This window comes from Schistocerca serialis, chromosome 7 (assembly GCF_023864345.2).
Source record: "Schistocerca serialis cubense isolate TAMUIC-IGC-003099 chromosome 7, iqSchSeri2.2, whole genome shotgun sequence".
NCBI classification, from domain to species: domain Eukaryota; kingdom Metazoa; phylum Arthropoda; class Insecta; order Orthoptera; family Acrididae; genus Schistocerca; species Schistocerca serialis.
The window spans coordinates 631,993,776-632,020,058 of record NC_064644.1 but is presented as its reverse complement, the minus strand read 5'-3'; the positions used below and the strand labels follow the sequence as shown (position 1 = coordinate 632,020,058).

Here is a 26,283-nt window from a genome sequence, read left to right as displayed (position 1 = left end):
GGCAGGCGCTGTCTTCGCCGCTGGACACTCGCATCCTGCTGCGCCTGCTGCAGGACCTGGACGCGCGCTGGCCACACGAGACGCTGTCCCGCGAGGAGGTAAGTGCTAGGTGGCCCGCGCGCGCCCGCATAGCTTGCCGGATACCGGAGGCCCATTTTCACTATCATATTCACACATTGTCTCATTCGGCTCTGCTATTCCGATCAAACATCGGTTTTCTGAGCGTCAGTTGTTATACACCATGGTCGGCCAGGGCTTTTTTTATTTCTGAGCTTGCAATACCAAAAGGGAACAAATGTTGCTTTCATGTTAACGTGTGTGTCCTCGAAATGACCTTGCACGTATTTCCGTGAAATTCACTATGTGGCAAGGCTGTGCTTAGCAACACCCTGTCTGGATTCTTGGCGCATTAGTTTTGGTGACACAATCGATGCTGATCGTGAGCAAAGAGTGAACAATAAGATATGCGTTAAGCTGGGAAAACCCTAGTGAAATGTGGACGATGATTAAGCAACTGCAGCGAGGCCCTTTCAAGAATGCAACTGAAAGAAAAGCTCCATCAAGATATCACATACATACGACAGCCTGTGACAAATGAGCTTACAAGCATAGAAGTTGAAAATTTCCCTGCTTTCTTTCAAGACCTCCAGAAATGTTGGTAACTGAAGTACAATTTTCTATATTTTTTTTAATCTGTCCTGTAACATTTCTGACAAAGGGAGTATATTCAGGATGAGTCATGCACGACGTAATACCCCTTTTATTTCGTGAATGATTTTAGATACCGAAGCTAGGTTTTGGGCCAATGATAGCACGCTAAGGGACACGTAATTTGGTGTGTAATACAGAATCTTCGCTTTTGTATCGATCGTGATAATGAAGCAAGTATAATTTTTTAAAGAGAATGATATACTTTCTTAACGGCATCCGAAAGCGCATGAGAAGACGACTGCAGTGATACAATGCTTGTTAATTTTGTAGTAGAAACTCTTTGCAAAAGAATGAGAGAAATATTCTAAAACTGAGTCATCCGGAATCAGATATTACATTGTAAACATGGTCATGCCAGTCTACATCGTTGTATTAAGCTTTTCGACTGTTTACTTCTCTGTGCCCCAGAACTAACAAAACTGTGTTGTCTGTCAGCAGATCATTTATGCTTCATAATTTCTTGCATGCTGACATGAACACCAATGTGGAAAAGTTAGACACGCTATTATGAGACGAATGTCAAGAAAATTCTGTGAAAATAGTAATGAAAAACTGCTCGAAGAAACTGTAGGTGTTCCTACAAAAACCTGGAAAAGTACGTACAATTGAAACAGCTTTCCTTAGTCCCATCTGATACGCCAGAAACTAGCATATGCCATAGTCTCACAAAAAAAATCGTAGGTGTTTCTAGGTCGTATACAAAATGACGTTTTATTTTAGTAGCGAAGGCGTGCCTTGCTGCATCGGCATATAACGGCTGAGTCTGGTCTGAGAGCTTGGTGTTATTTCACAGCAATGGCCTACTCTCACCTCATTGCTTCCCAGTTTTAGTGCATTTCTCGGATTCTCTTGCAAAAGGCTTCAGTGTCAGTAATAAAAGCGCTATATCATCGTAATTGGCTTTCCAAGACCTACTGAATATAGTTATGAAAAGTATACGTTTCCATAAAAAAAATCATACTTGTATCAACATCTCGGTTGATGCCTGATATCAGGGCATTATCCATACAAAACAGTGCCCCTCAGGGTACTATCAATTGCACGAAACCTCGTTTCGATATCTGTAACCGTTCAGGAAATAAAAGGGGTGTCAGGTCTTTTGTAACTGAGCTATATTATTTCAAAGTACGTTGGTTAAGTCAAGGGGCATGCCTGAAACGATTTTTCAAATTGAAACCCGCTATTGTTAAATTTATGAAAGAAAAATGAAAGGAGGAAAGAAAATTGGAACACCCAGGATGGGCTGAAGACTTTGCATTTTACGTGGATTTGACTGCACACTGCCCACAGTAAGATATTGCAAGGTGAGAAATAATCTATTTTTGATATGACGGGGATATGTTTAAAAAAATAGCATTGTGCGGGTGATAAATTATGAAAAAAAACACCGTCCATTTCCCTAAACTCACTGGTGTTAAAGAAAACGTGAATTTGAACAAACTTCTGTCTCGTTAAAAGAATTACAGAAATAGTTTTCCAAACATTTGAGCGCACTGCCAGTTCTATATTTCCTTGTGATCTCTTTTAGAGACCATTTTGCATTTCATTTTAAAGTGCCCCTGGGCAACTGCAGATGGAGCTTATCGATCTGCAACGTATTTCCCGTTTATAAGCCAAATCCTTCTGTGTTGAAACTGTCCCGAAGCTCGACATTCCACGTTCATACAATGAGATTGCAAACGTGATAACAATGTTTCGATCAACATAAATGCATGAAAGACTGCTTTCGATTATGAAACTAAATAAGTCACGATTACGTGGCAGCCTGTGATGTAATGTAGAGCTGAATATAACACCAAATATGCAACGAACATTTTATGAAGGTTTGAAACCCGCAATTCAATGGTGTGTTCCTGTAAAAACCGTGTGCCAGTGCTGAAGAGTATCAAACATTAGTATCATCAGTGGACTTGAGTATCGACAAAGCATTCTACCACAGACGTGGTATGGAAACGAATAAGGGCATTGGAGACTTACGTTGAATCCATTCAATTGCCTCAGAATGCTGACAGCGTGAGCTTGGTTCAACCACTGAAACATGTGGATTATGAGAGGAACAAATGCCTGGGCCATAAATGATGAACCTCCTCACCACAGTATCAATGGTTCCACTATGCACAAGCCTCAGCACACCATGTTCCAGCAAAGGGATGAACACTTTTATTGACTTTGGTAAACAAGTGAAACTGTAGCACATTCATGGACAGTTCAACTTAACAGCAGCATTAACAAACTCAAGTGCGCCTGCACCATATTTCATGTGAGGTGAGCACTCTGGACGATGCCGCAATAGCAGAAGTTAAATTCCAATAATCAAACTACAGACTCTGAATTCAAATGTGCCTGTTGATGCAACCTTTATTTATTCATTTATTATTTTGTAAATAGCGGTAGTAATAATGTGTAAAGTGTACATTAAACAAAATTAGATACAAACATTATGTAATGGCATGTTCTGAGAGTACATGAGGTAAACTTGGGCACAAATGAAGGTCTCAGTACAATGGCAGGCCAAGAGTTTAAAGTACAGAAAAGTTAAATAGTGTTAATGCACCACCACTGCATACTGACATCCAGCGACCAGTGATATGGATCACTCCAGTATACAATAAACGGGGAGGGGTAAGGGGTAAGGGGTAAGGGGTGGCAAGGGGTGGGGGGGGGGGGGGGGGGGTTGCAATTGTGTAAGTTCTTTAAATGACCTACACATATCAATAAATTGTCGCACCATCCCCACATGGCAGAGATATCATAGGGAGGTATGATTACATCTACGTTGACAGAAAATTTAAAAACAAAACTATCGATTTTTATGTACCTCTTTATGTATATATGTCTGCTTGTGTCTGTATATGTGCGGATGGATATGTGTGTGTGCGAGTGTATACCTGTCTCTTTTTCCCCCTAAGGTAAGTCTTTCCGCTCCCGGGATTGGAATGACTCCTTACCCTCTCCCTTAAAACCGACATCCTTTTGTCTTTCCCTCTCCTTCCCTCTTTCCTGATGAAGCAACTGTGGGTTGCAAAAGCTTGAATTTTGTGTGTGTGTTTGTTAATGTGTCTATCAACATACCAACACTTTCGTTTGGTAAGTTACATCATCTTTGTTTATATATATATACGAGGGCCATTCAGAAAGTAACCTCCGGTTGATTTAAAAAAATACACCAAGTTAAATAAAAATATTTTAATATATACATCTTACAACTACATCTTTGCACTATTTCTCTACATAGTCTCCATAGCGATTGAGGCACTTATCGTATCTCTTCACAAGCTTTGAAATTCCTTGTGCATAAAAATCACCTGCTTGTGCCTTGAGCCAGCCTGTGACCGCATCTTTGAGCTCTTCGTCGTCATCAAACCGCTGTGACCCGAGCCATTTCTTCAAATGCATGAAGAGGTGATAATCACTTGGCGCCAGGTCTGGGCTGTAAGGTGGATGGTTGATAACGTCCCACTTGAAGGACTCAAGAAGGGCCGTTGTTCTGCGAGCAGAGTGAGGACGGGCGTTATCGTGCAAAAAAACGATACCGGAAGTCAGCATACTACGGCGTTTGTTCTGTATAGCCCGTCGTAACTTTTTTATTGTTTCACAGTACACGTCTTGATTAATGGTCGTACCATGTTCCATGAATTCAACCAACAACACCCCTTTGGCATCCCAAAACACCGTTGCCATCAGTTTTCTGGCAGAAAAATCTTGCGAGGCTTTTCTTGGTTTGGGAGGCGAATTTGAATGTGCCCACATCTTTGATTGTTCTTTTGTCTCAGGGTTCACGTACTTAATCCAGGTTTCGTCACCGGTCACGATTCTGTTTAACAAAGGTTCTCCTTCGTCCTCATAACGTGACAGAAAGTCTAATGCAGAGGCCATTCTTTGAGTTTTGTGGCGGTCGGTAAGAATTTTGGGCACCCATCGTGCACAGAACTTACGGTAACCCAATCTTGCTGTCACTATCTCGTACAAGAGAGTGTTAGAAATCTGTGGAAAACCAGTAGACAACTCCGACATTGAGAAACGTCGATTTTCACGAACTTTTGCATCAACTGTCTGAACGAGTTCGTCAGTCACCAATGATGGTCTACCACTCCTCTCTTCATCATGAACGTTTTCTCGTCCACTTTTAAATAAACGTACCCATTCACGGACAACTCCTTCACTCATAACTTTTGGTCCGTACACGGCACAAAGCTCACGATGAATAGCTGCTGCAGAATATCCTTTGGCTGTAAAAAACCTTATGACAGCACGCATCTCACATTTGGCGGGGTTTTCTATTGCAGCACACATTTCAAACTGCCACAAAAACTAAACTAGCGCAGGTACGACGTTCACTCGACCACGGCTTGATGCCGACTGACCTGTTGAGTGCGTGAACGCACAGATGGCGTCGCTACTCCCCCCACAACCCGCACTGTGACCAATCGGAGGTTACTTTCTGAACCATCCTCGTATATATATCTCGGTGTCTTGTTGGTCTTTTGAGCTGGTGCAATAAAGACGTATGTAATTGCACTCTACCAGTATTCTTTTAATTAAAAGTTACAATATGCAGAAGACACAAGTTTTCATTCTCGTACCTAGCTACACCGTATTTTCTACTTCCCAATGTGACAAGGGCTTGCATTTTTAAATGGACCTTTTTGGAGATGAAGTCAACCTGAAGAGAGAATAGCCGCCGCAGCCATGTTGTTGTACATCGTTGGGGAGAAAAGGTAAATACCACGCCGCGCACCCAAACTAACAGGAATTAACATTTATTCAATGCCACAATGTTCTTAACATGTACGCATCTATACCTGTGCGCATTTATGGACAAGTTTTGCTGCGGCTAAATGATAATTACTTCAGATCTGGAGAATTCACATCATCTCTCCCCCCAACCACTATAATTATAAAGAATTGTGATAAATAATTCTTTTTTACACACAGTGATTTACATTCAACTACAGTAAAACACACACACACACACACACACACACACACACACACACACACACACAAAATATAAACTTACATTTTTTTTTAATTCTATGTAGTAGAAGCAGTTGTCAATCAAGTATAGCAATTTTGGTTTCTGCTTGAAGTTAATCTGGTTGTTACTACATTTTTTACTAATAATATTGTTCAGTTTTTACTAAAATGATAAACACTGTAACCAATTTTGATGATCGTATCGTTAGACGATCATTTTTTTGAGAAAAATTGTACTTAAAAAGTCTTCACAAAGCCGGATCAGCTGTTCTCACCTTCTGCCGTCACACAGGTTATAGCTGAGGAGCAACATACACAACATCGTCAGCTCATGTCTCGTGTAGACGATTAATGGAAAGAAATTACTAGCCGAAAAAATATGTACTCGCATCTCAAAGAAGAGTGAAGAAAAAAGTATAAGTGACAAACAAACGGAGATTAAGAAGTGCTTTAGACAAGTTACAAGCTGTGCCATCTGCCAAACAGTGTGGTTTAAACCGATTAGGTGAGAAACAAACAATCAAGTCATCAGCCAAACGAAAATTACGAAATGATTTAAACTGAAGAGGTCAGATGTGGATGAAGCAAAACTTATACAAGCTCCAGAAGTTAACTCACCTACTGATTGCCACCAGAAAACAGAAGCCATACACAAGAAAGGTACTGAAAATTTTTAGGGTAAGTGCTGTATTAGAAATGCCATTGGATAAAGAATCAGAAACCATTTCCACTAAAGTTACTAAATACCCAGGGTTTGCTATACTACACCATAATGTTCAGTCACTCACAAATAAAATTTCCATGTTGGAAGCACTACTCCAGTATGCACTAAATGTAGATACAATTTGCATTACTGAACACTGGCTATGAAATGCCGAAGTAAAATTAACCTCAATCTCAGGATATAGATTAGCAAGTCATTTTAGCCGAGAGTTTTCCAAACAAGGTGGCTCTGCTATCTTTGTGAAAAAACAAATAAAGTTCTGTGATGTCAGTAAAAGTTATATTGACCCAATTGAAAAAGACTTTGAACTTTCCATTACTAAACTGACGGCACTTAATTTCATAGTTATTAACATATATAGAGAGTGCCAAGTGGAAACTTGCCAGTCTTCATGAATAAACTAGAGGTTCTGCTGAACAGGATCAATACACTAAATATGAAGATAGTGCTTTGTGGGGATTTCAATATTGATTTTTCCAAAGACAGCAGCACCAGAGATGCTTTGATAAATATGACCAACACATTCAATATGATTCCCACAATACACTGCCCAACAAAATTAACAGAATGCACAAATTCCATTATTGACCAAATATTCATATCTGACACAATTTCCAGTTTCACAAGCAGAGTACTGAGCATGGGTTATTGTGATCATGAGGCACAGCTGCTGTGTATAGAAATGCCAACAAGTAGTAGTAGTTCCAAAAAAGTAGTTCAAAAGAGAACCTTTCCTGAAGCTAACATTAAATCTTTCAATCTTTTACTGGCGAAGAAAAACTGGGAAAGCATCGCCACTCAGAACAATGTTGATAGCATGTACATGAGATTTCAGAGCATCTTTCTTCACTATTTTAATGTAGCATTTCCAAAAGTAGTAAAAACAGTAAAACCTAACAATAATAAGCAATGGGTAACTAAAGGCATAAAAATTTCCAGTGAGAGAAACAGATTTCTGCAGTACTGTTGTAAAAAGTATAGAGTAACCCAAGAATTCGCAGATTATTCAAAAGCCTACAAAAGAATCTATGGTAGAGCAGTCAAAGAGGCAAAAATTATGTGGAATGACAATTTGATAAGAAACTCATCTAACAAAATGAGATCCACGTGGAGAGTTATAAAGAAAGAAACTTGTAGTTCAGCTCCAAAGAAAAAGAATGTATCATTAACACTAGAAGACTCAAAAGTCACAGACCCAAATTTGATAGTGGAAAAATTCAGTGAATACTTCACTTCACTAGCTGAAGACCTCATTCAAGTACACTGTCAAGGACAAGTCCAAAGTTTCTCCAGCAAGTCAGTGATCTTGACTGCTTCTATGTATGTTTATGAAACAAACCCCAATGAAATTATAAGTAAAATTAAATCATTAAGCAATAAAATGTCAAGTGGTCTTGATGAAGTACCTGATTTCATATTAAAAACATGTGCTCACCACATAGAAAACCCCTTGGCAAAAATTTTCAACCTCTCTTTAAAAACTGGTGTATTTCCAGATGTTTTTAAAATAGCAAAAGTTACACCAATGCTAAAAAAAGGTTCTTCGGAAAAAAATATCAAACTACCGACCCGTGTCACAGTTAAGTTTCTACTTTAAAATTCTAGAAAAACTCTTCTATGACAGGCTTCTAAGTTTCATAAATAAATATGCACCACTTACAGTACAACAACACGGTTTTAGAAAGTCTAAATCTACACAGACACCAATTTTCGAATTCTTAGACTGCATTTTAATCCCTTGATCAACATAAATTAGCTGCAGGTATTTTTCTACATCTATCAAAAGCCTTTGATATCCTGGACCATAACATTCTGCTCGAAAAATTAGAAAGACAAGGAGTAAGAGGTGTAGCACATAGCTGGTTGTTTTCATACCTAAAAAACTGCAGGCAGAAAGTATCACTTCAGTATGAATTCGACAAAATTAATAAAATAAGAAACAACTCCTTTCTTTCTAGCGAATTAACAATAAAACTTGGTGTACTGCAGGGCTCAATCTTAGGTCCATTACTCTTCTTGATTTATGTGGATGGCTTAGTTGAATATACGAGTCCCACAAAAACCATCCTGTTTGCCGATGACACCAGCATATTGCTCACTGGATCCAATCCAGAAGCTTTGCAGTCCACAGCAGAAAGTTCTATGGAAAGACTTTCTGAGTGGTTCAAAAAAAAAAAAAAAAAAAAAAAAAAAAAAAAAAAAAAAAAAAAAAAAAAAAAAAAAAAAAAACTGTGTGTGTCGATTTTCATTTAATTCCTCCAACTAATCAAATGTCTATTCAAGCACAATTAAAAAATGATCCCCTAGAAAATGTAAGTGTCACAAAATTTTTGGGTCTATTGGTTCAGCAGGACTTAAAGTGGGGCACACATATAAATAACTTGTCTAGAAAACTATAATCTGTGTGCTATGGCCTAAGAATTTTAAAGGCTACAACAAGCAAAACAACAGTACTGCAGGCATACTATGCACAGTTCCACTCACTAGTCCAATATGGGATCGTTTTCTGGGGATACTCAATTCATAGTGTAAAGGTTTTTAGAATGCAACAAGGGCTCTAAGAATAATTTGTGGCCTTAAAAAGATGGACTCCTGTAAATCCCATTTTACTGAGCTTAGTGTTCTAAATGTTCCAAGTTTATTCATTTATGAAACTGTCTTGTTCACTAGGGACTACCTCCTGAAAACAAGCAAACTGCTACAGAACAAAAATGTACACAACTATGGTACCAGAGGGCAATCAAATATACATCAAAAATATCACAGAACAACCACCTATTAGAGGAGCATAATTAACATTGGTGTAATACTACATAATAAGATAACAGAGGAAATAAAAAATGCTACTCATCCAATATTTAAAGCTAAACTAAAGGCATTTCTAATAAAGCACTGTTTCTATTCTGCCAGAGAATTTCTGAATACGTAACAAAATTAATTGTAATAGGTACCTATTTTTAATTTGCCTACTATTTTGCTTATACTATGTATTATTGTAACTTATATTTGACCTGTCCAATATCAATTGTACAATTTGTGCTGTATGATAAAACTGGACCAATAAAAAATCAAATCAAATCAAATCAGATTTTAAAATTTGTTGTTCCCCTCACAGATTTGAACACATCATCAGTTTTACTTGCTATCTGAGGCAATGTAGGAAGGGTCTCACCCAGATGTAGTTGAATGTAGGTTGAAGCAGAATATTAGCTTAAAGGAAAAAACAGGTTGGGATTAAATTAGAATAGGAAAAGAAGAATCCTGCTTCTAGGTAGCAGTCATGGGAGGGGTGTAGGCCAGCGGCTTCAGGACGAATTAGGCGCAGGGTAACAGGTCACAAGTTTTGTGAAACCATGTGCTAGCCTTAGCCAGGTGACAGAAAACTTAGGTCAGTTATGCAGGAACTCTGAGAAGGAACATCAGGTTATTATAATTGGAGGAGCAGGAGACAGCCTGGCTATGAATCCAAGATAAATCATTAGGAGTGACCTGGATAAAACAGGAGCAGAAAATGGGCACACAAATGTGGGGTTTGTGGAGCTCTTTCTATGCCATGATCGGCTCTGGATAAACACTGCTATAAGGCACGACTGGACAGGATGCCCCAGACACCGGCAAAATCTCATGTAAGTGTTGTTCCAGTTGATGCTATTGGTAAGTGGGAATACACCTGCACCTAAATATGAAGGGGAAAGACAAGGTCGCTTCTCTATTAGTAGATACTGTAAGGAGGGCCACAGTTACACATGGGACGATCCCTGTGGTTAATGGGACCAGGCAAACAGGTTCTTTAGATTAAAGCCAAAGTCCAGACAGACAACAATCAAGAAAAATAGTACAAATGAAGCCATATGTACAGCAAATAGAGATAAAGCTATGGGTACTATCAACTTACTTCACCAAAATATCAGGGAAACAAAAAATAAAGTAGATGACCTATTAGTGTGTTTAGATGATCTCAAAAATAAGAATGTGATTGATATACTTTGTCTGTCTGAACACCATGTAACTGTGGGGATGGAAAGTGTCAGTACAAATGGGTATAATTCAGCATCTTACACTTGCAGATCTAGCATGGATAAAGGAGGAATCGCCATTTACACAAAACAAGGGTACAAATACAAAACTGTAGAAGTAAGCAAATTTTGTGTTGATCAGCACTCTGAAGTTTGTGCATATGAACTACAGCTAGCTAGTGAATGTTGATATTAGCAACAGCGCACAGGTCCCCATTAGGAGAATGGGAGCTATTCATAAAAAACGTTTGACTTCCTATTATGCTGTCCATCATACAGATAGAAGAAGTTATTAATCTGTGGTGATTTCAATATAAACTTTCTAAGCAATTCTGATAGGAAAAGTGAGCTAGAAGTGTTATTAATGACATGTAACTTAGAATCAATGATCAATTTCCCTACACATATAGCTCAAGACAGTACCACTCTAATAGATAATGTATTTGTAAAGCAAGAGGATGCAGAACTAACACATGCTTTCCCTGTGACAAATGGATTATCAGACCATGATGCACAATTGATTAACTTACAAAACCTAGCAGGGTGTACAGTTCAGAAACCATTAAGTAACAATGTAAGGTTGCTCAGCCCAGTACCTATAGAGCACTTCAAAGAAAGTTTAAGAAATGTTAATTGGGGAGATGTACCTATACAATGAGCCAAATGCTAATGATAAATGCAACATATATCTTGATAGGTTTATATCCCCTTCTGAACATTGTTGCCCAAAAAAATTACTAAATGTAACACCATTTTTCAAAGAAACCTTGGATTGCTAAAAGTATTAAAATGTCTTCAGAAAGTAAAAGAAAACTGTATGAGATAGCAAGAATTAGTAAAGACCCAGGAGTAATTTTACACTATAAAGTTATTGTAACATACTGAAAGAAGTTGTCAGAAAATAAAGAGATACATATGTTAGAGATGAAATTAACAAGTCGGGCAATAAAATCAAATCAATATGGAATGTTGTTAGAAGGGAGATAGGAAAAGTAACCGCGGGGGTATTTAGTATTACTATTAAGGGGAATGAGACTATTTTAACCAACAGTACACAAGCAGTTAATGTATTTAACAACTACACAAGCAGCTAATGTATTTAACAACCATTTCTTAAGTGTAGGTAAAAAACTTGGTGAGAACAGTTCAAGAGAAAAAAACAAGCAGCACGTGGAAGAGTCAGTTTGGAGAAATCTTAAATTAATTTTCACCTAACAACCTCTTATGAAATAAGGAAAATCATTAAATCTTTGAAAAATAAATGTTCAGTTGGAGTAGATGACATCTCTAACAAGATATTAAAACAATGTGGAGAATTTACAACTGATGTTCTGAGTCACATATGTAATGCATCACTAACTCAAGGTATTTTCCCAGACAGTTTAAAATATGTCATTGTCATAGCCTCTCTAGGAAAAATGGGACACCACATATGTCAATAATTACCGGTCAGTATCCTTGCTTACAGCATTTTCAAAAATCACCAAGAATGTAATGTACTCAAGAGTGGTTAGCCATCTCAACAGTAATGGGATACTTAGTAAATCACAGTTCGGATTTCAAAAACGCTGTTCTACTGAGACAGCTATATACAATTTCACTGTCCATGTAATAGAGTCTTTAAATAGTAAAATATCGCCAATAGGAATTTTCTGTGACTTATCCTAAGCATCTGATTGTGTGAACCATGACATTATATTACAGAACTAGCAATTCTACGGTATAAATGGAACAGCATATGAATGGTTTAAGCCATATCTACAAAAGAGGAAACAAAAAAGTTTCTTTCTATGGTTTAGATGATTTAAGGAAGTTTGCCACTTCATGTAACTGGAGTGAAATTACGTTAGGTGTTCCACAGGGTTTGATCCCGGGTCTCCTTCTGTTCTTGATATAAATGAATGACCTTCCTAACTTCTGTGAAACAAGAAGCTAACCCGACACTATTTGCTGATTCTGCAAGCATCATTATTTATACAGTAAAAGAAACTCCAATAGAAAATGATACACATAATGAATTTGCAAAAGTTGTTCATCGCTTTTCTGCGAATGGGCTTGCTCTGAACTTAAAAAAAACACAGTACATCCAATTTTCTGCCACAAGGAATACAGTTCCTTCAATAAAAATAACACATCAACAGAAGTCAGTAGACAGTAGCATACTAAGTTTGTAGGTGGACGTATAGATGAGATTCTTAATTGGAAAAATTCATATTTTGGATCTCCTAAAGCGACTAGGTTCAGGAACTTTGCAATCAGAATAATTGCCAATTCTGAGGATATAGAAATTAGTAGGCTAACATACTTAGCACAATTTCACTCTCTGATGTCATACGGAATTATATTTTGGGGTAACTCAACACTTAGGCAAATGTATTCACTGTTCACAAGAAAGAGGTTAGAATAATTTGTGGGACTCATAGTCGCACATCTAGGAATCTGTTTAAAAGGTTAGGAATTCTTACAACAGCCTCATAGTACATTTACTCAGTAATGAAATTTGTTCTCAATGACATGGACCATTTTAAAAACAACAGTGACATTCATGATTATGATACTAGAAGGAAGAAAGACTTACACTCTCCTCTTCTTTACCTATATTTGGCACAGGAAGGGGTAAAATATGCTGCTGTAAAACTTTTTGATAAATTACCAGATGAAATAAAATGTTTGACAGACCATACATGAATTCTTGAATAGGAATAAATAAATTTATAGGTATAATATATGAGTTTTGTGCCATTTAATGATATGGGGTACATGATACAAATTTTAAGCATAAAAAAATTGATTCATGTATGCATTTATTATGCACTTGACACATTCCACATCATAATGGTTACTGTGAGAATGATCAATGGAACACATAACCAACAAATGAAACTGATTGTTGCCCACAGCAACAAGGCCTTGCAATGCAGACTTTGACTGCCCACTCTCTACTGCCTTTCTTACGTAAATCTTGTCCCCTCCACACTTCTCTACTGCTCCACTTCTCTGTGTGATAACACCTTCCTACATGGGCTATAGTTTTTGCAAAAATACTTAACAGCTATTTAAGAAGCATAAAAAAATCGAAAAATTGTGTAATTTAAGACAGAAATATAGTGAATACACATCTTTTATGAGTTTTTATTGTTTTTAAAAATTTAAGTGAAGGTACTCTATTTTGCAGAAACATACAGACAGAATAAAAACATTCTTGTATTCAGATTTGGGTCTGTTCGCTACTTAATAAATTCATGAATTTCATTTACAGTTTGGCACTGGAATAGACATTCCGGACATTTCTTTTGAAATCTGCCATTAACGTTAAGGACTTCTGAATCACAGAAATTATTCAATACTCGAGATGAGAGTGAACTCAAGCACAGTTTTATAAAAAATGTCAATAATCCACTCACTCTGCTATGGTCTGCTATAGGAGGAGATCAGTACAAGGAATCAGCTTCAGTTATATATTTGGCAGGATCTAATATAACTTAAGACATGCATGGCAGTTACAGTTGAAAAAGTAAATTTGTTTTCACATTGAAACAATAAGAGGAATTTATAACCCACTGCCTGCCATATTGCCATATAACAACAATGGAAATTTCTGGATGAACTGAAACATAAAATAAGGACTGTAGAGGACTGATGTATCACACATGTAAACACGCAACAGAAAACATTATTCACACTAGTTTTTGAGCTCGTTACCTTCCTCCAGCAAAAATGCACATATTCACACACACAACCACACAAACTCCCAAGCACACTCTCCCACAACTATAGAAAGGTTGACTAATGATTATTGAGAGCAGTTGCCTGCACAGCTGCAGGTGCTGAGGATGTAGAGAAGGACACACAAGGCAAGGAGGGATAGTGGGACTAATGTGGGGAAGATCTTTCGACAGATGACTCAGTGGCTGCACACCAAGACAAAAGTAGTGCAGAAGATAGAGGGGAAAGGAAAGGGGGGACAGGGGTGAGAGAGAGGGGTGAAGGGGGAAGATGGGGAGGGGTGAGAGAGGGGAGGATATAGGAGGGGGAGGGAGTGAGAGAAGAGGGATAGGGGCAAGAGAGGGAGGGGGTGGGAGGGGAAGGGGGAGTGGGGAGGGGAAGGGGAGTGAGGAGGGAAGTGGAGAGGGTGTGGGTAAGAGGAGGGGAGGGGAGGAAGAGTGGCAGATGGGGGGAGGTAGACTGGGAGGAGAGGGGAGGGAGAGGTGGGAGTGAGAGAAGGGGAGGGGAAGAGAGGGGGAGGGGAGAGAAGAGGGGGAGAGGGGAGGGGAGAGAAGAAGGGGAGGGAGGGAGGGGAGAGGGAAAAAGAGAGGGGGAGAGAGAGAGAGCCCACTTGACACGACACGAGGCAGGAGGAGGGAGCAGCAGGACATAATCTGGACAGGAAACGAATGCTGTAGACAGATGAGAGAAGGGAAAAGGTCAGGTGAGGCAGTGGTAGACAGTTAAATGGAGTTTTAGGCCAACGGGACTGTACAAGTGCAGGATATGGTGGAGAGACAATTCCCACCTGTGTAGTTATAAGAAACTAGTGCTGCCAGGGAGTATCCAAATGGCTCCCTTAGTGAAATAGTTGTGGGAGTCACCTGTGTTGTGGTGCACAAAATGTTCGCCAACTGGTTGGTCATATTTGCAGTTTGCCATAGTTTGGAGGTAACTATTCATGCGAGTAGATGGTTGATTACTTGTCATGCCCACATAGAACACTGGGTAGTAACTGCAGCATAGCTGACACAAAACATGGTTGCTTTTAAATGTGGCCCTGCCTTTTATTGGCTAGGAAATGCCAGTGAGTGGACTGTGATAGGAGATGGTTAGGTGTGTGGGACATATTTTGCACTGGAGTTAACCACAAGGGAATGACCCATGGGGTGCATTCGCAGTAGGTTTGGAATAGGGACGGATACGGATATTCTGTAAACTGCGTGGGCAGTAGAACACTGCACGATGTGAACAGGATACTGTCTGTCAATAAGGTTTTATCGAGCTAGTCCACAGACAGATCTGCTGTGTCATCTCCTGAAACACCAGTAAACCTGTTAACCAGCCACCGACCAGCACTCCGCTGATCTGCTAGTATCACCTTGGCCTTGAAAAGATCAACAAAAAGCTCAACCACACCCTTCACCAGGTTTTCAACTACCTCTCATTACACCCTGAGATGAGGGACATTGTACCTTAAATCATACCCACATCAACCAAAGTAGTGGTTTGCCAAGCACCAGACCAACAGAATATCCTTGCCATACAGCTCCCAATCCTGCACCCCATGGGTCATTTCCTTCTGGTCAACACAGGAGCAAGACACTTCCATACACCAACCCACCATCCACCACCTCGTACTGCAGTCAAGTCATATGCATTGTAATGTTCTGATATAGGCTAGATGAAGTGTATGAGAACTTTAGGGGAGTTTCAGGTGAGACATAGTTTTCGAGCAGTCAGGAGCAAATGCCGAAAGACAAACATCCAGTGATAGCAGGTAGCTGCTTGGGTCAGCACCAAACACTGTCACAGGGAGCACCTAGAAGTGGCGTGGATTTTGGGACTCTTGGAGGATACTTGTAGGAGACTCAAACAATCGAAAAGTCAGGATGGAATGATGACAATATTATGAAAAGGATAATTGCTACTCACCATATAGCAATGATGCTGGGTCAAAGATGTGGACAACAAAACAACATTGCGACAGTCTTTTTGTTGTGCCTATCTGACTCGGCATCTCCACTATATGGTGAGTAGCAACTATCCTTTCACAATATTATAGGAGACTCAAGGAATTCTAGAGTTTCATAACAATCAATTACTTGATTCCAACTTTACTACTACACTGAAGACCATTTATAAACATAGATGAGAGAGAACAGAAGAAGAATCACCCAGTGCTTCATTAAGTACAAACATTTGAGAGCAACATTAAAAGTGAGAAAACAGACTTAAATTGGACATTACCCAAGGTTGGTGTTGAGCGACACGTAATCCCAACACTCTGACTGAGAAATACTTGGAATACGAAAACCTGAGGCTTTAGAAAGTATTCTGACAGCACAATGTTTCTGCAGCCACCCCACTAACACTACTGGAATGTCACAGTCATTTGCCAGTCTAACATGGGGCTTTTCTCCTTCATGGTGCCTCCAACCAACTCCATTTTGCATCCTTCCCCTTCTTCTTCTCTGCTGGATGACTGCTTCTAGCATTCAGACTAACAAGCTGTACATTTGGTAGCAACAGCATCCAGCTGAAAGCTAAACATCACTGCCCTTCTTAGTACGGTAAGGAACAACAGTGTTTTACATCGCCATGCTTCACCCTGCAGACGCAGGCTTCTATCTCATGAGCAGAGGCCTCTACTTCAGCAGTTTTCTTCATTTTCCCTCTCAATCTAACTTCTGAGAAACTACTGATGCGGCTGTTCTTAGGTATAATGGTCATTCTTGCTGCATGTGCTAAGAAACTGTTTATGATTATCGCCTACTTACAACAACATGTAGATGGTTGTGGAGATACTAATTAGTTCTCTTTATCATGGCTTATACCCTGGGACAGCTGTCCAAGCATTTGCAGTTCGTAAGTTTCTTCCATTACTATTTCCCTAGAGTAACCTAAAAGCTACGATTTACGCTTGTACCTACAGTGTGTCTCTGGTTTCTTGCCTCGGAGCACTCTTGCTGACTCCCAACAGTCTCAAGCTTAACAGTGAATGATTCAATAAGTTGTTAATATATGACAGCATTTCCTTTCCAATGGCCAATGGCCTTGCCACACTGATAATACTGGTTCCCATCAGATGACTGAAGTTAAGTGCTGTCAGGCTTGGCTAGCACTTGGGATGTTGGTAAGCGGGATGCACTCAGCCGTTGAGACAACCACGTAAGGAGCTACTTCATTGAGAAGTAGTAGTTACGGTCACGAAAACTAACAATGGCCAGAACAGCAGTGGGCTGACCACATGCCCCTCCACAACCACATCCCGTGACACCTATAACCTGCTGTGGCAATCACTCGATACCATTTGGGCCCCCCAGGGCCCGTCCAGACAGAGAATTTCCTACCCAATAAAAGGCAAGGTCATGTGTAAAACCCGAAAAGTTATACATCAGCTATGCTGCAATTACTCTGCAGCATGCTATGTGGGCATGACAAGTAACCAATTGTCTACTTGCATGAGTGGCCATCGTCAAACTGTGGCAGTCTGCAAACTTGATCATCCAGTTCCCAAACATGCTGTGTACCACAGCACAAATGACTTCAACAGCTGCTTCAGTAACTGAGCAAATGGATTCCCCTACCAGAATAGTTTCTCCGAACTACATAGGTGGGACTTCCCTCTCCAACACATCCTGCACTCACGCAATTCCTGTGATCTAAACCTCCGTTAATCAGTTCCTCATTACCTTTTCCCTTCTCTCTTCTGTCCTCACCACTCCTTTTCACTCCAGATCATGTACTGTCTTCTCCCAGCACTCTCCCCCCACCCCCAGAGGTGGCATGCATTCTCTCTTTCCCCCCCGCCTCCTTTCTACCCTTTTCCACCCTTCCTCCTTCCTTCCTGTCTCCCTCTTCATCTCTACCTTCCTCTCCCTTCCTCCCATCCCTTTCAACCCCACTTCCTTTCTCTATCTCTTACAAACTCTACCCTCTGAATTTCTTTTGTCTTGTTGTGCAGACACTGAGTCATCTGTCGAAAGACCTCCTTCACACTATCCTACTAACCCCTCAGTTCTAGTGCATTCTTCTCTCCTCCCTCCCCACCACCATCTGCACAGGCAACTGCTCTCAATAAGCGATAATCAACAGCCAGTCTCACTGCAGGAATGTAGTTGGGTGTCTGTGTGCCTAAATATGTGTACTTTTTCTAGAGAAAGTGTAAGAGCTCGAAAGCTAATATGAATACTGTTTTCTACTGCATGTTTCTATATGCCACACCTCACTCCACTGGTTTCTCTTATATTATACTGTTGTTTAGATCTAGCAAGTACATATTAAAAAGGGTTTGAGCCTATTCCTCGAGCCAATATGACATTTAAAGTTACATGCAGCAGTTTAAATAATAAAATGTGTATTAAATAAAACACTCATACTCAAATGTTTACAAGAAAGTAATCAGTTTATTTTAACTTCGAGTCTCTACTTTACATAACTTACCCCACCATCTATTATGTATAATCCTTTGTCTTTCTTCACAATATTGCAGTGAGACCTTGACACATACATTGATAGGCAATTGATTTCATTATATCGTGCCCTTCCAACTCTGTACTGTAAACAGAATTTCAAACTGTTATCATATCTGTGTTACATGATATGGAGTATGTGAACTTACACTACATCTTACTTGTTGAACATGTTATACTTGTTGGATAATAGATGAGAAGCAAATATGCCTAAAATGATTGGAGTTATAAATAAAGATGTTTTTGGTTAAAATGAAAGCATGTACTGGAGATGTTATGGTAATAAAACAGTGAGACCACATGACCTAGAGAGAGACGTAAACAAATAAGACTTGTTTCTTCTCTGTAACATCTGAGATTTATAACGAGGTGCACATTTATAAGGAACTATTATAACATCTATTATTTTTGCTTATATAAGGTTCCAACTGTTTGAAGAATAAATTATGACTTCTCAATTAGATATTTTAGCTGTTGTTCTTGTTGTTGTTGTTATCTTCATTCTGAAATATGTCACAATTTTGTACAATAATAGAGAAGCAGATGTGCCTAAACAGAATGGAGCTTTAAATGAGGATACATTTGCTGAAAATAAAACCATATTTACAGAACTTGCTAATAGTGATAAAAGGGCAGGATCATGTGACACACAGAGCTATGTAAACAAATACGAACTGTTTCTTCTCTGTAACATTGGGGATTTATATTGTTACAGCTATTATTTTTGCTCATGTATAAGGCTCCCAACTGTTTCAAGAAAATTCCAATTTGACAATTAGGAGCAGCTGCAAAAGTTACAAAGTGTAACATAAAACAAACAAGGTATCTGGCCTTGTAAGTAAGATATGGACATAATGTTGAAGGAAACCACGAGTTTACACAGCACACAACATTGTCTTCACTGATAATGATAAAATATTTTGATAAGCTAGATGTTAAAATAATTAAAATAAACAAATACGCCAGGATGTAAAGATCACGATAAAAAGAAAAAGCTTAGCATTGCGTGAAACTCTCTCTCTCTGTCTTGTAAATTCTTGATTGCCTTCATCATGGTGTCCATATTCTACCTACTAGGTCCAATGGCCTATTTGTTTTTTCTTATACTTCATAACTTTTGTTGCTGCTGATTGTGAAGTTTGGATTATTTTTTGAAACAATTGGAGCCTTAAGTGAGCAAAAATAATGAGTGCAATAATGGTTCCCTATAAACATCCCCCATGTTATAAGTCCCCGATGTCAATGAGAAGAAACAGTTCTTATTTCTTTACAAATCTCTCGGAGTCACAAGGTCTCACTCTTTTATCCCTACAGCATGTCCTGCAAACACATTCTCATTTTTAGCAAAAACACCCTAATTTAGAATTCCAACCTGTATACATTTGTATGTGTGGCAATGAACATCAGACAAAACAGAGATGAGCTAAGCACACTGAAAAACATTAAAGCATCAGCTTTGAAAGACTGAGAAATCAATCAGGCAAAATACAATTTTAAAAAGAGATCCACAGCAGCTGCATCAACCATAAAAAAAAAAGAAAAATATAAAGAAAGAAAGAAAGAAAAATAAAGAAAGAAAGAAAGAAAGAAAAATAAATAAAGAAAGAAAAGATGTGATCTCCGTTTATCACTATTCCCTTGTCTGTTGTCTGAAAACAGAATGCACCCAGTAAAATGTAATGCACTAACTGTAGAGGGAGAACAAGGCTTGTATACAGTAAGCAGATTAAAGTGGATATAGGTTGCAGTGGTAATGCAAAGATGAAGAGGCTTGCACAAGGTGGTCCATGTGGAGAGCTACATCAAGCCAGTCTGAAGATACCATCATCTTCATCAAATCATCATCATTGTCAACAACAATTAAAACATAAAGAGACAGACCAAGGCTACTGTATTTTCTCTGTCTGAGTGTGCAGATGATATTACATCATGGCAGCAGTATATCTACATGCACACCATAAGCTGGGTGTTCCCAAGTTAGATGACAACCAGCATCCATGTGAAAGTGGAAGTGTCTTTTTCATGACAAGTTATGCAGATTATCATCATCTTGCCTTTCGCTGCTGTGGGTGTGTATACATGCCCTGCTACATTGCTGCTCAGGTGAATAAAGAGCTAGTTGTGTTTCACAGGAATGATGTTTTCTGAACTGTGTGTGAATAGGCATAGTGTTGTGGCAAACGGTGGACAGCATACTGCACATGTTTTGCGCCAGTCACATGGAAATTAATAATACGATTTGATTTTTATTGATGCTTTTTACGTGCTTTTTTGCTTCTGGACAATTAAAAACCGATGTGATTGATCCTTTTTATGCGGTTTTTGGCTTCAGGACAGTTAAAAAAACGATGTGACTGATACTTTTTATGTGGTTTTATGCCTCAGAACAATTAAAAACCAATGTGAGTGATGCTTTTTATGCGGTTTTGACCTCAGGACATTAAAAATTGATTTTTCCCATCTTATGTGATATGACCTTGCCATGGTGGATGGGCTTACTTAACTAACAGTATCAAAACTGTACACCTATGCACACTGAGTAGTACAGTTTGTTTAAAGTCAAACATACACCTTAGGTATCGTTGTATGATTCATCCTTCATTTTTAGTCGATCACTATTAAATCATGATGCTTACAGCGCCCTCTTTTGCTACATTTTGTAACTATTTGTTTTTCTTCTGCCATACGTTTTCCCCCTTCTCCGATAATATTCCATATCAATTTGAAGTTATTCTGACCAGTGGTGTTATTTCTATAGTGGTTTGAAAGTTGAACTTTAATTATAATGTTTCTGTATTTTTAATTATTTCTAGTTCATATTCCACATCATGGTCTCTATCCCATCTCCTTGGATTATCATTAACATAAAATTAGGTAGAAGCAGAAAGTGTGAAAAAGCTATCTATGATGTTAATGTTACTTAACACAAATTTAATCTTTCATTTTGTTGTCACAATGCTACAAAGGCCAGTTCCCCTGCCCTTGGTAATCAGAAGTCCATACCTGGCTCTAAAGCTGGGTTTCTACTGGCATGAATTTCTTACAAGTAGATCCCCTGCTACCACTCCCATAATTCAACATACGTGTGGAAACATGCAATTTGCATGTTGTTATACCAACTTACACCTAACTTTTGAAAGTTAAGTGGCGTTCTACCTCCTCCACCATCATCTACAAGTTTCAGCAACTATGATTAGTGGATCTGCTCTCATTCTACTCTGATTCATTCAACAGCACAGATCTAGAATCGTTTGTTTATTTACGTGAAAAGTTAGCGTCATACCAAAATAATGTGCTTGCTCTTCAACTAAGTAAATGAATACCTTCTAAAGTGACAAAATATTCTTAAACTATGTGACAGGGACATCTTTTTAACATTCAACAACTCTTTATAATCATTTATTTGTATCAGAGTAACATATCATCTTTCAAAGCGACGAAATGATTAAACAGTATCGTTACTGGCAGAATGGACTTGTCGAAGTTCATATTACAGCAGAACACTCAATACTGTAAAGGTATTTTTTATTTCAGTATAATGATAATAAGGTCTTGCTTTAGTCATTGAGTGTAAGTATTATGGTGAAATAGAAGTTTATTTTTAACTTTAGAGAATTAAAACTACTCTTGTCCATCATTAAAATCCTATGCAAATATGACAGTGTTCATATTGGCGCTGTTACTGAGTGATTACTTTTCTCCACAGCTTTATAAATTCTGATTACAAAATAAGTGCTGCACCAGTGAAACAAACATATACAAATATTGCAGTGACATCAGTTTGCCAGATGTTTCAGTGTTACTTCTAATTTAATGTGAGGTGGCATGACAGCTTGCATACGTGTACTAGATCTTGCTACAGAGCCACAAATATAGCTCAAAAAAGATTTCAAAATTGATGTTACTCATTCAAAAATGATTTTAAAATGAATGCTGTCTCAAGCAGATAACTTCCTCATTAGCATACTGGATGTTCCCAAGTGATTGCTACAAGATGTTCACTTCCATACCCAACTTTAATAAAAAAATATGACCTTTTAAGTCAAAAAAACTTTTTGAGTATCCCATTCATCAAAAAACAAAGTTCATTGTATATTTTATTTTTAGTTTCAGAAATGTTGATGTGCGAAATCAGATGATTGTTTTTATACACACTGTTTATAATTCACTAGGTCTCAGTGTGGTTTCAGGCCCCAATGGTTCATATTCAAAGATGTGAAAATGTTATTTCTTTCGTGCAAGCTTCTTTTGAATCAAAAACATCTACTGAAGGCACTCTAGCTGATCTGAGTAATGTATTTGATTTAGTAAACTGGAGATACCAAGGCATTATGGCATCCACGACTTGGAACCTTTGCCTAAGGATCAATTCTTCAGTCACTGTCATTTGCAATGTTTGTTAATGATCTTCAGAGTAATTTGTCATGTATATCTGTACATGATGCAGATGACACAATGACTGCAAATTCTGGAAAAGATGTGAACAAACTGAAACTACAAAACGGTGAGTCCTTCAAGTTATCAAATACTTGGTTTAATGCCAATGAATATCTGGAAAACTACTTGGCATGTATATGGATGCAGATTTTATCTGTTGCGTAAACTACATAAATGTCTTTCTGAAAAACTGTACCTTTGTTCATATTGTGCATTCTTTCACTTTTATATAAGATTTGGTTTTGTTGGGTGGGGTGATTCTCCTGGAGAAAAAAAAATGTAGCAGAAGTAGAGCATTAGCTGTTTCCATAACTGAAACATCTTGTGGGCCTTATTCCAAACAGTAAATTGTATTAATAGTTACATGTCTCTTCATACACAGTTGTCCCTTGCTTTAAAAGAAAACCACCACCAGTATAGCCTAAGGCAGCTTGTGGACAAACATAATACTTATCAAATATTAAAAACAGATACATAAACAACTAGAGAAAACGCAGTGTAGTTACAAGTGTCTAGTTACAAGACGTTTTAGTATATTACCTTCATAGGTACCACAGGTCTCACTAAAGTGGCTGAAAGAGAAGGTCTATCTTAAACTAGAAGAATATGAGAATTGTGTAGAGGTTGATCTTAATTAATAATTAATTAACAAAGTTTACAGCTTCCATCACCTGAGGAGGTGCAGTGGGGAATTAGTCCACATTAAAGAAGAATTACATGATTGTCAGAACACTCAATAAAGAAGTAGATCAGAAATTGAAATAATGGCCGTAATCTAAACATACTGTCTCACAAAAGGGAAAACACTTCATCCTGACAACTCATTGAAGAGCCCAGACTACTTCTGTGCTGTAAATCTGAATAAGAAAAATAAACAGAAACCCAGGAAAAAATAACGATTATGAAGGGGGTTTCATCGAAAAATATTGTTGTTGTTGTTCTTAACTATGTGACCAATAGTTGAGATTACAGTAGCACACGAGCCATTACCAGCAATTCAATAAAGAAACTTTGGAATACCTGCTTGGTTGATGAGTAATTATTAAAGCCATCAACTCTGCTGTTGAAGAATGAGTGGGAAGATCGTCAATCACAATTTCTAAGGATTAAAACTGTTTCATTGGTTCCACAACTATGTCATAGAATTGAGAAGCAATGGAGTCCACCTGGCACAGTGATCCAGCTCGCCATCAGTGTCCGCTACACACCATGCTGCACAGCAACTGTGGTGAGCTGTACTTAATTCATACTACTTTTTTGTGACAGTAGTACCTACTGTGAAATAATTTAAAAGTGTCTACATCCAAAAACAGAGACGTTGAACGAAATATATATACACCAGCTTGACAGTTCATGGGGTCGCAGGTAAATATTCAAATGGTCATTTCTTTTGTTATGTAGTTATGAATAAGCACTTAAATTTTGTGTGCATGCTTTACACCTTCCTTTGATATTTACAAGAGCCTGGAAACTACTTTTGCAGTCTGGCAGAAAGTAGTGGAGAACATACTGAGCATAATTTCCAGTCTGCAAGTCCAGATTCCTCTTTATGCTCACTGAAAGAAAATATGCCTCTTTGCTGTTTACTCAGCAGGATCAGGAACTACGGCTATTAGTAAAACTTTTGAGTTTTAACTGATTGCTATATTCTGTAAAAGTTCACATGTACAAAATATAATAATATCCCTGATAATAATAATAATAATGGTAACGACACTGCTAGCCAACTAGAAAATGATTTAAATCCAAATAGAGGTGTTTTGCAGGATATGCTTCCTGCAACCACCCTAGAAGGAAAACAAAGACAGAGGATGAGATGGTCAGATGAAGTTAATCGACACCTCATGTTCTGTTATTACCAAGCAACAAACCTAGGAACCAACACAACTGGATACAGATCACAAGTATACACAACATTTATTACCGGATACCCAGAATTAAAATTTTTAACAGAACAACGACTAGCTGATCAGATCCGTGTAATAATAAAAAATAACAGGATACCCCAGTCAGAATTAGAAAACATCAAACAACAAGTACAACAAATACTGGAACAAAATAATGTGCAATCAGAAGAAGAAGAAAATACAGTAATGGACTCAAACATCCCAGAGCAAACAAACAAAGAACAACACGCACCAATTAAAAAATCAGAGGAAAACGAAATCTTAAGACAGCCACCAGAACAAGCACAAATAGAACACGAAGTGACACAGATGTTAGATATAGAAGAAAAATTTCAGCTAACATATATAGAATACAAAGACACAAATACAGACATTAGACCATTCTTGCATAGATCACCAAATAACCCACAAGTCGAAACAACAATAAAAACTATCAACACAATCATACACAACAAAATAAATGAAAACATAACTATGGAAGAGTTACAACTACTGGTTTATATAGGAGCACTCACTACACTAAATATACACACTAGGCAGAGATCAGAACCAACCAACACACAGAAGAAACCCACAAAACCAGCATGGCAACACAGGCTACAGATCAAAATAGAAAAACTGAGAAAAGACATCGGACAGCTAACACAATTTATAAGAAATGAAATCTTGGAAAAAAAAACGAAAAAGGTTAGGTAAAATCTCACAACAAGAAGCGACAGAGCAATTAGACGAAAAGAAGCAGAAATTACAAGCATTAGCCAAACGACTCAGAAGATACAAAAAAAGTGAAAATAGAAGGAAACAAAACCAAACATTCAACACAAACCAAAAGAAATGTTACCAGACAATAGATAACACACACATTAAAATAAACAATCCACCAAACATAACAGACATGGAACACTTCTGGAGCAACATATGGTCAAACCCGGTACAACATAACAGGCATGCACGATGGATACAAGCAGAAACAGACACATACAAGATGATACCACAAATGCCTGAAGTGATAATTTTGCAACATGAAGTCACACAAGCAATTAATTCTACTCACAATTGGAAAGCCCCTGGAAATGATAAAATAGCAAATTTCTGGTTAAAGAAGTTCACCTCAACACATTCACATCTAACTAAATTATTTAACAGTTACATTGCAGACCCATACACATTCCCTGATACACTTACACACGGAATAACATATCTGAAACCTAAAGATCAAGCAGACACAGCGAACCCAGCTAAATATCGCCCCATAACATGCCTACCAACAATATACAAAATATTAACTTCAGTCATTAAACAGACACATACAACACAGAACAAAATTATTA

At 38.2% G+C, this 26,283-nt stretch overlaps 1 protein-coding gene across 1 annotated transcript in view; it reads right to left on the bottom strand.

The window, feature by feature from the left end:
- LOC126412425 (uncharacterized) overlaps positions 1 to 26,283 on the bottom strand; it is a 217,093-nt gene that overhangs the window by 160,965 nt on the left and 29,845 nt on the right. Inside the window, exon 4 of the mRNA XM_050082020.1 lies at positions 18,580 to 18,693. Coding sequence (XP_049937977.1) covers positions 18,580 to 18,693 — 114 coding nt within the window. The remainder of the gene's footprint in view (positions 1 to 18,579; positions 18,694 to 26,283) is intronic.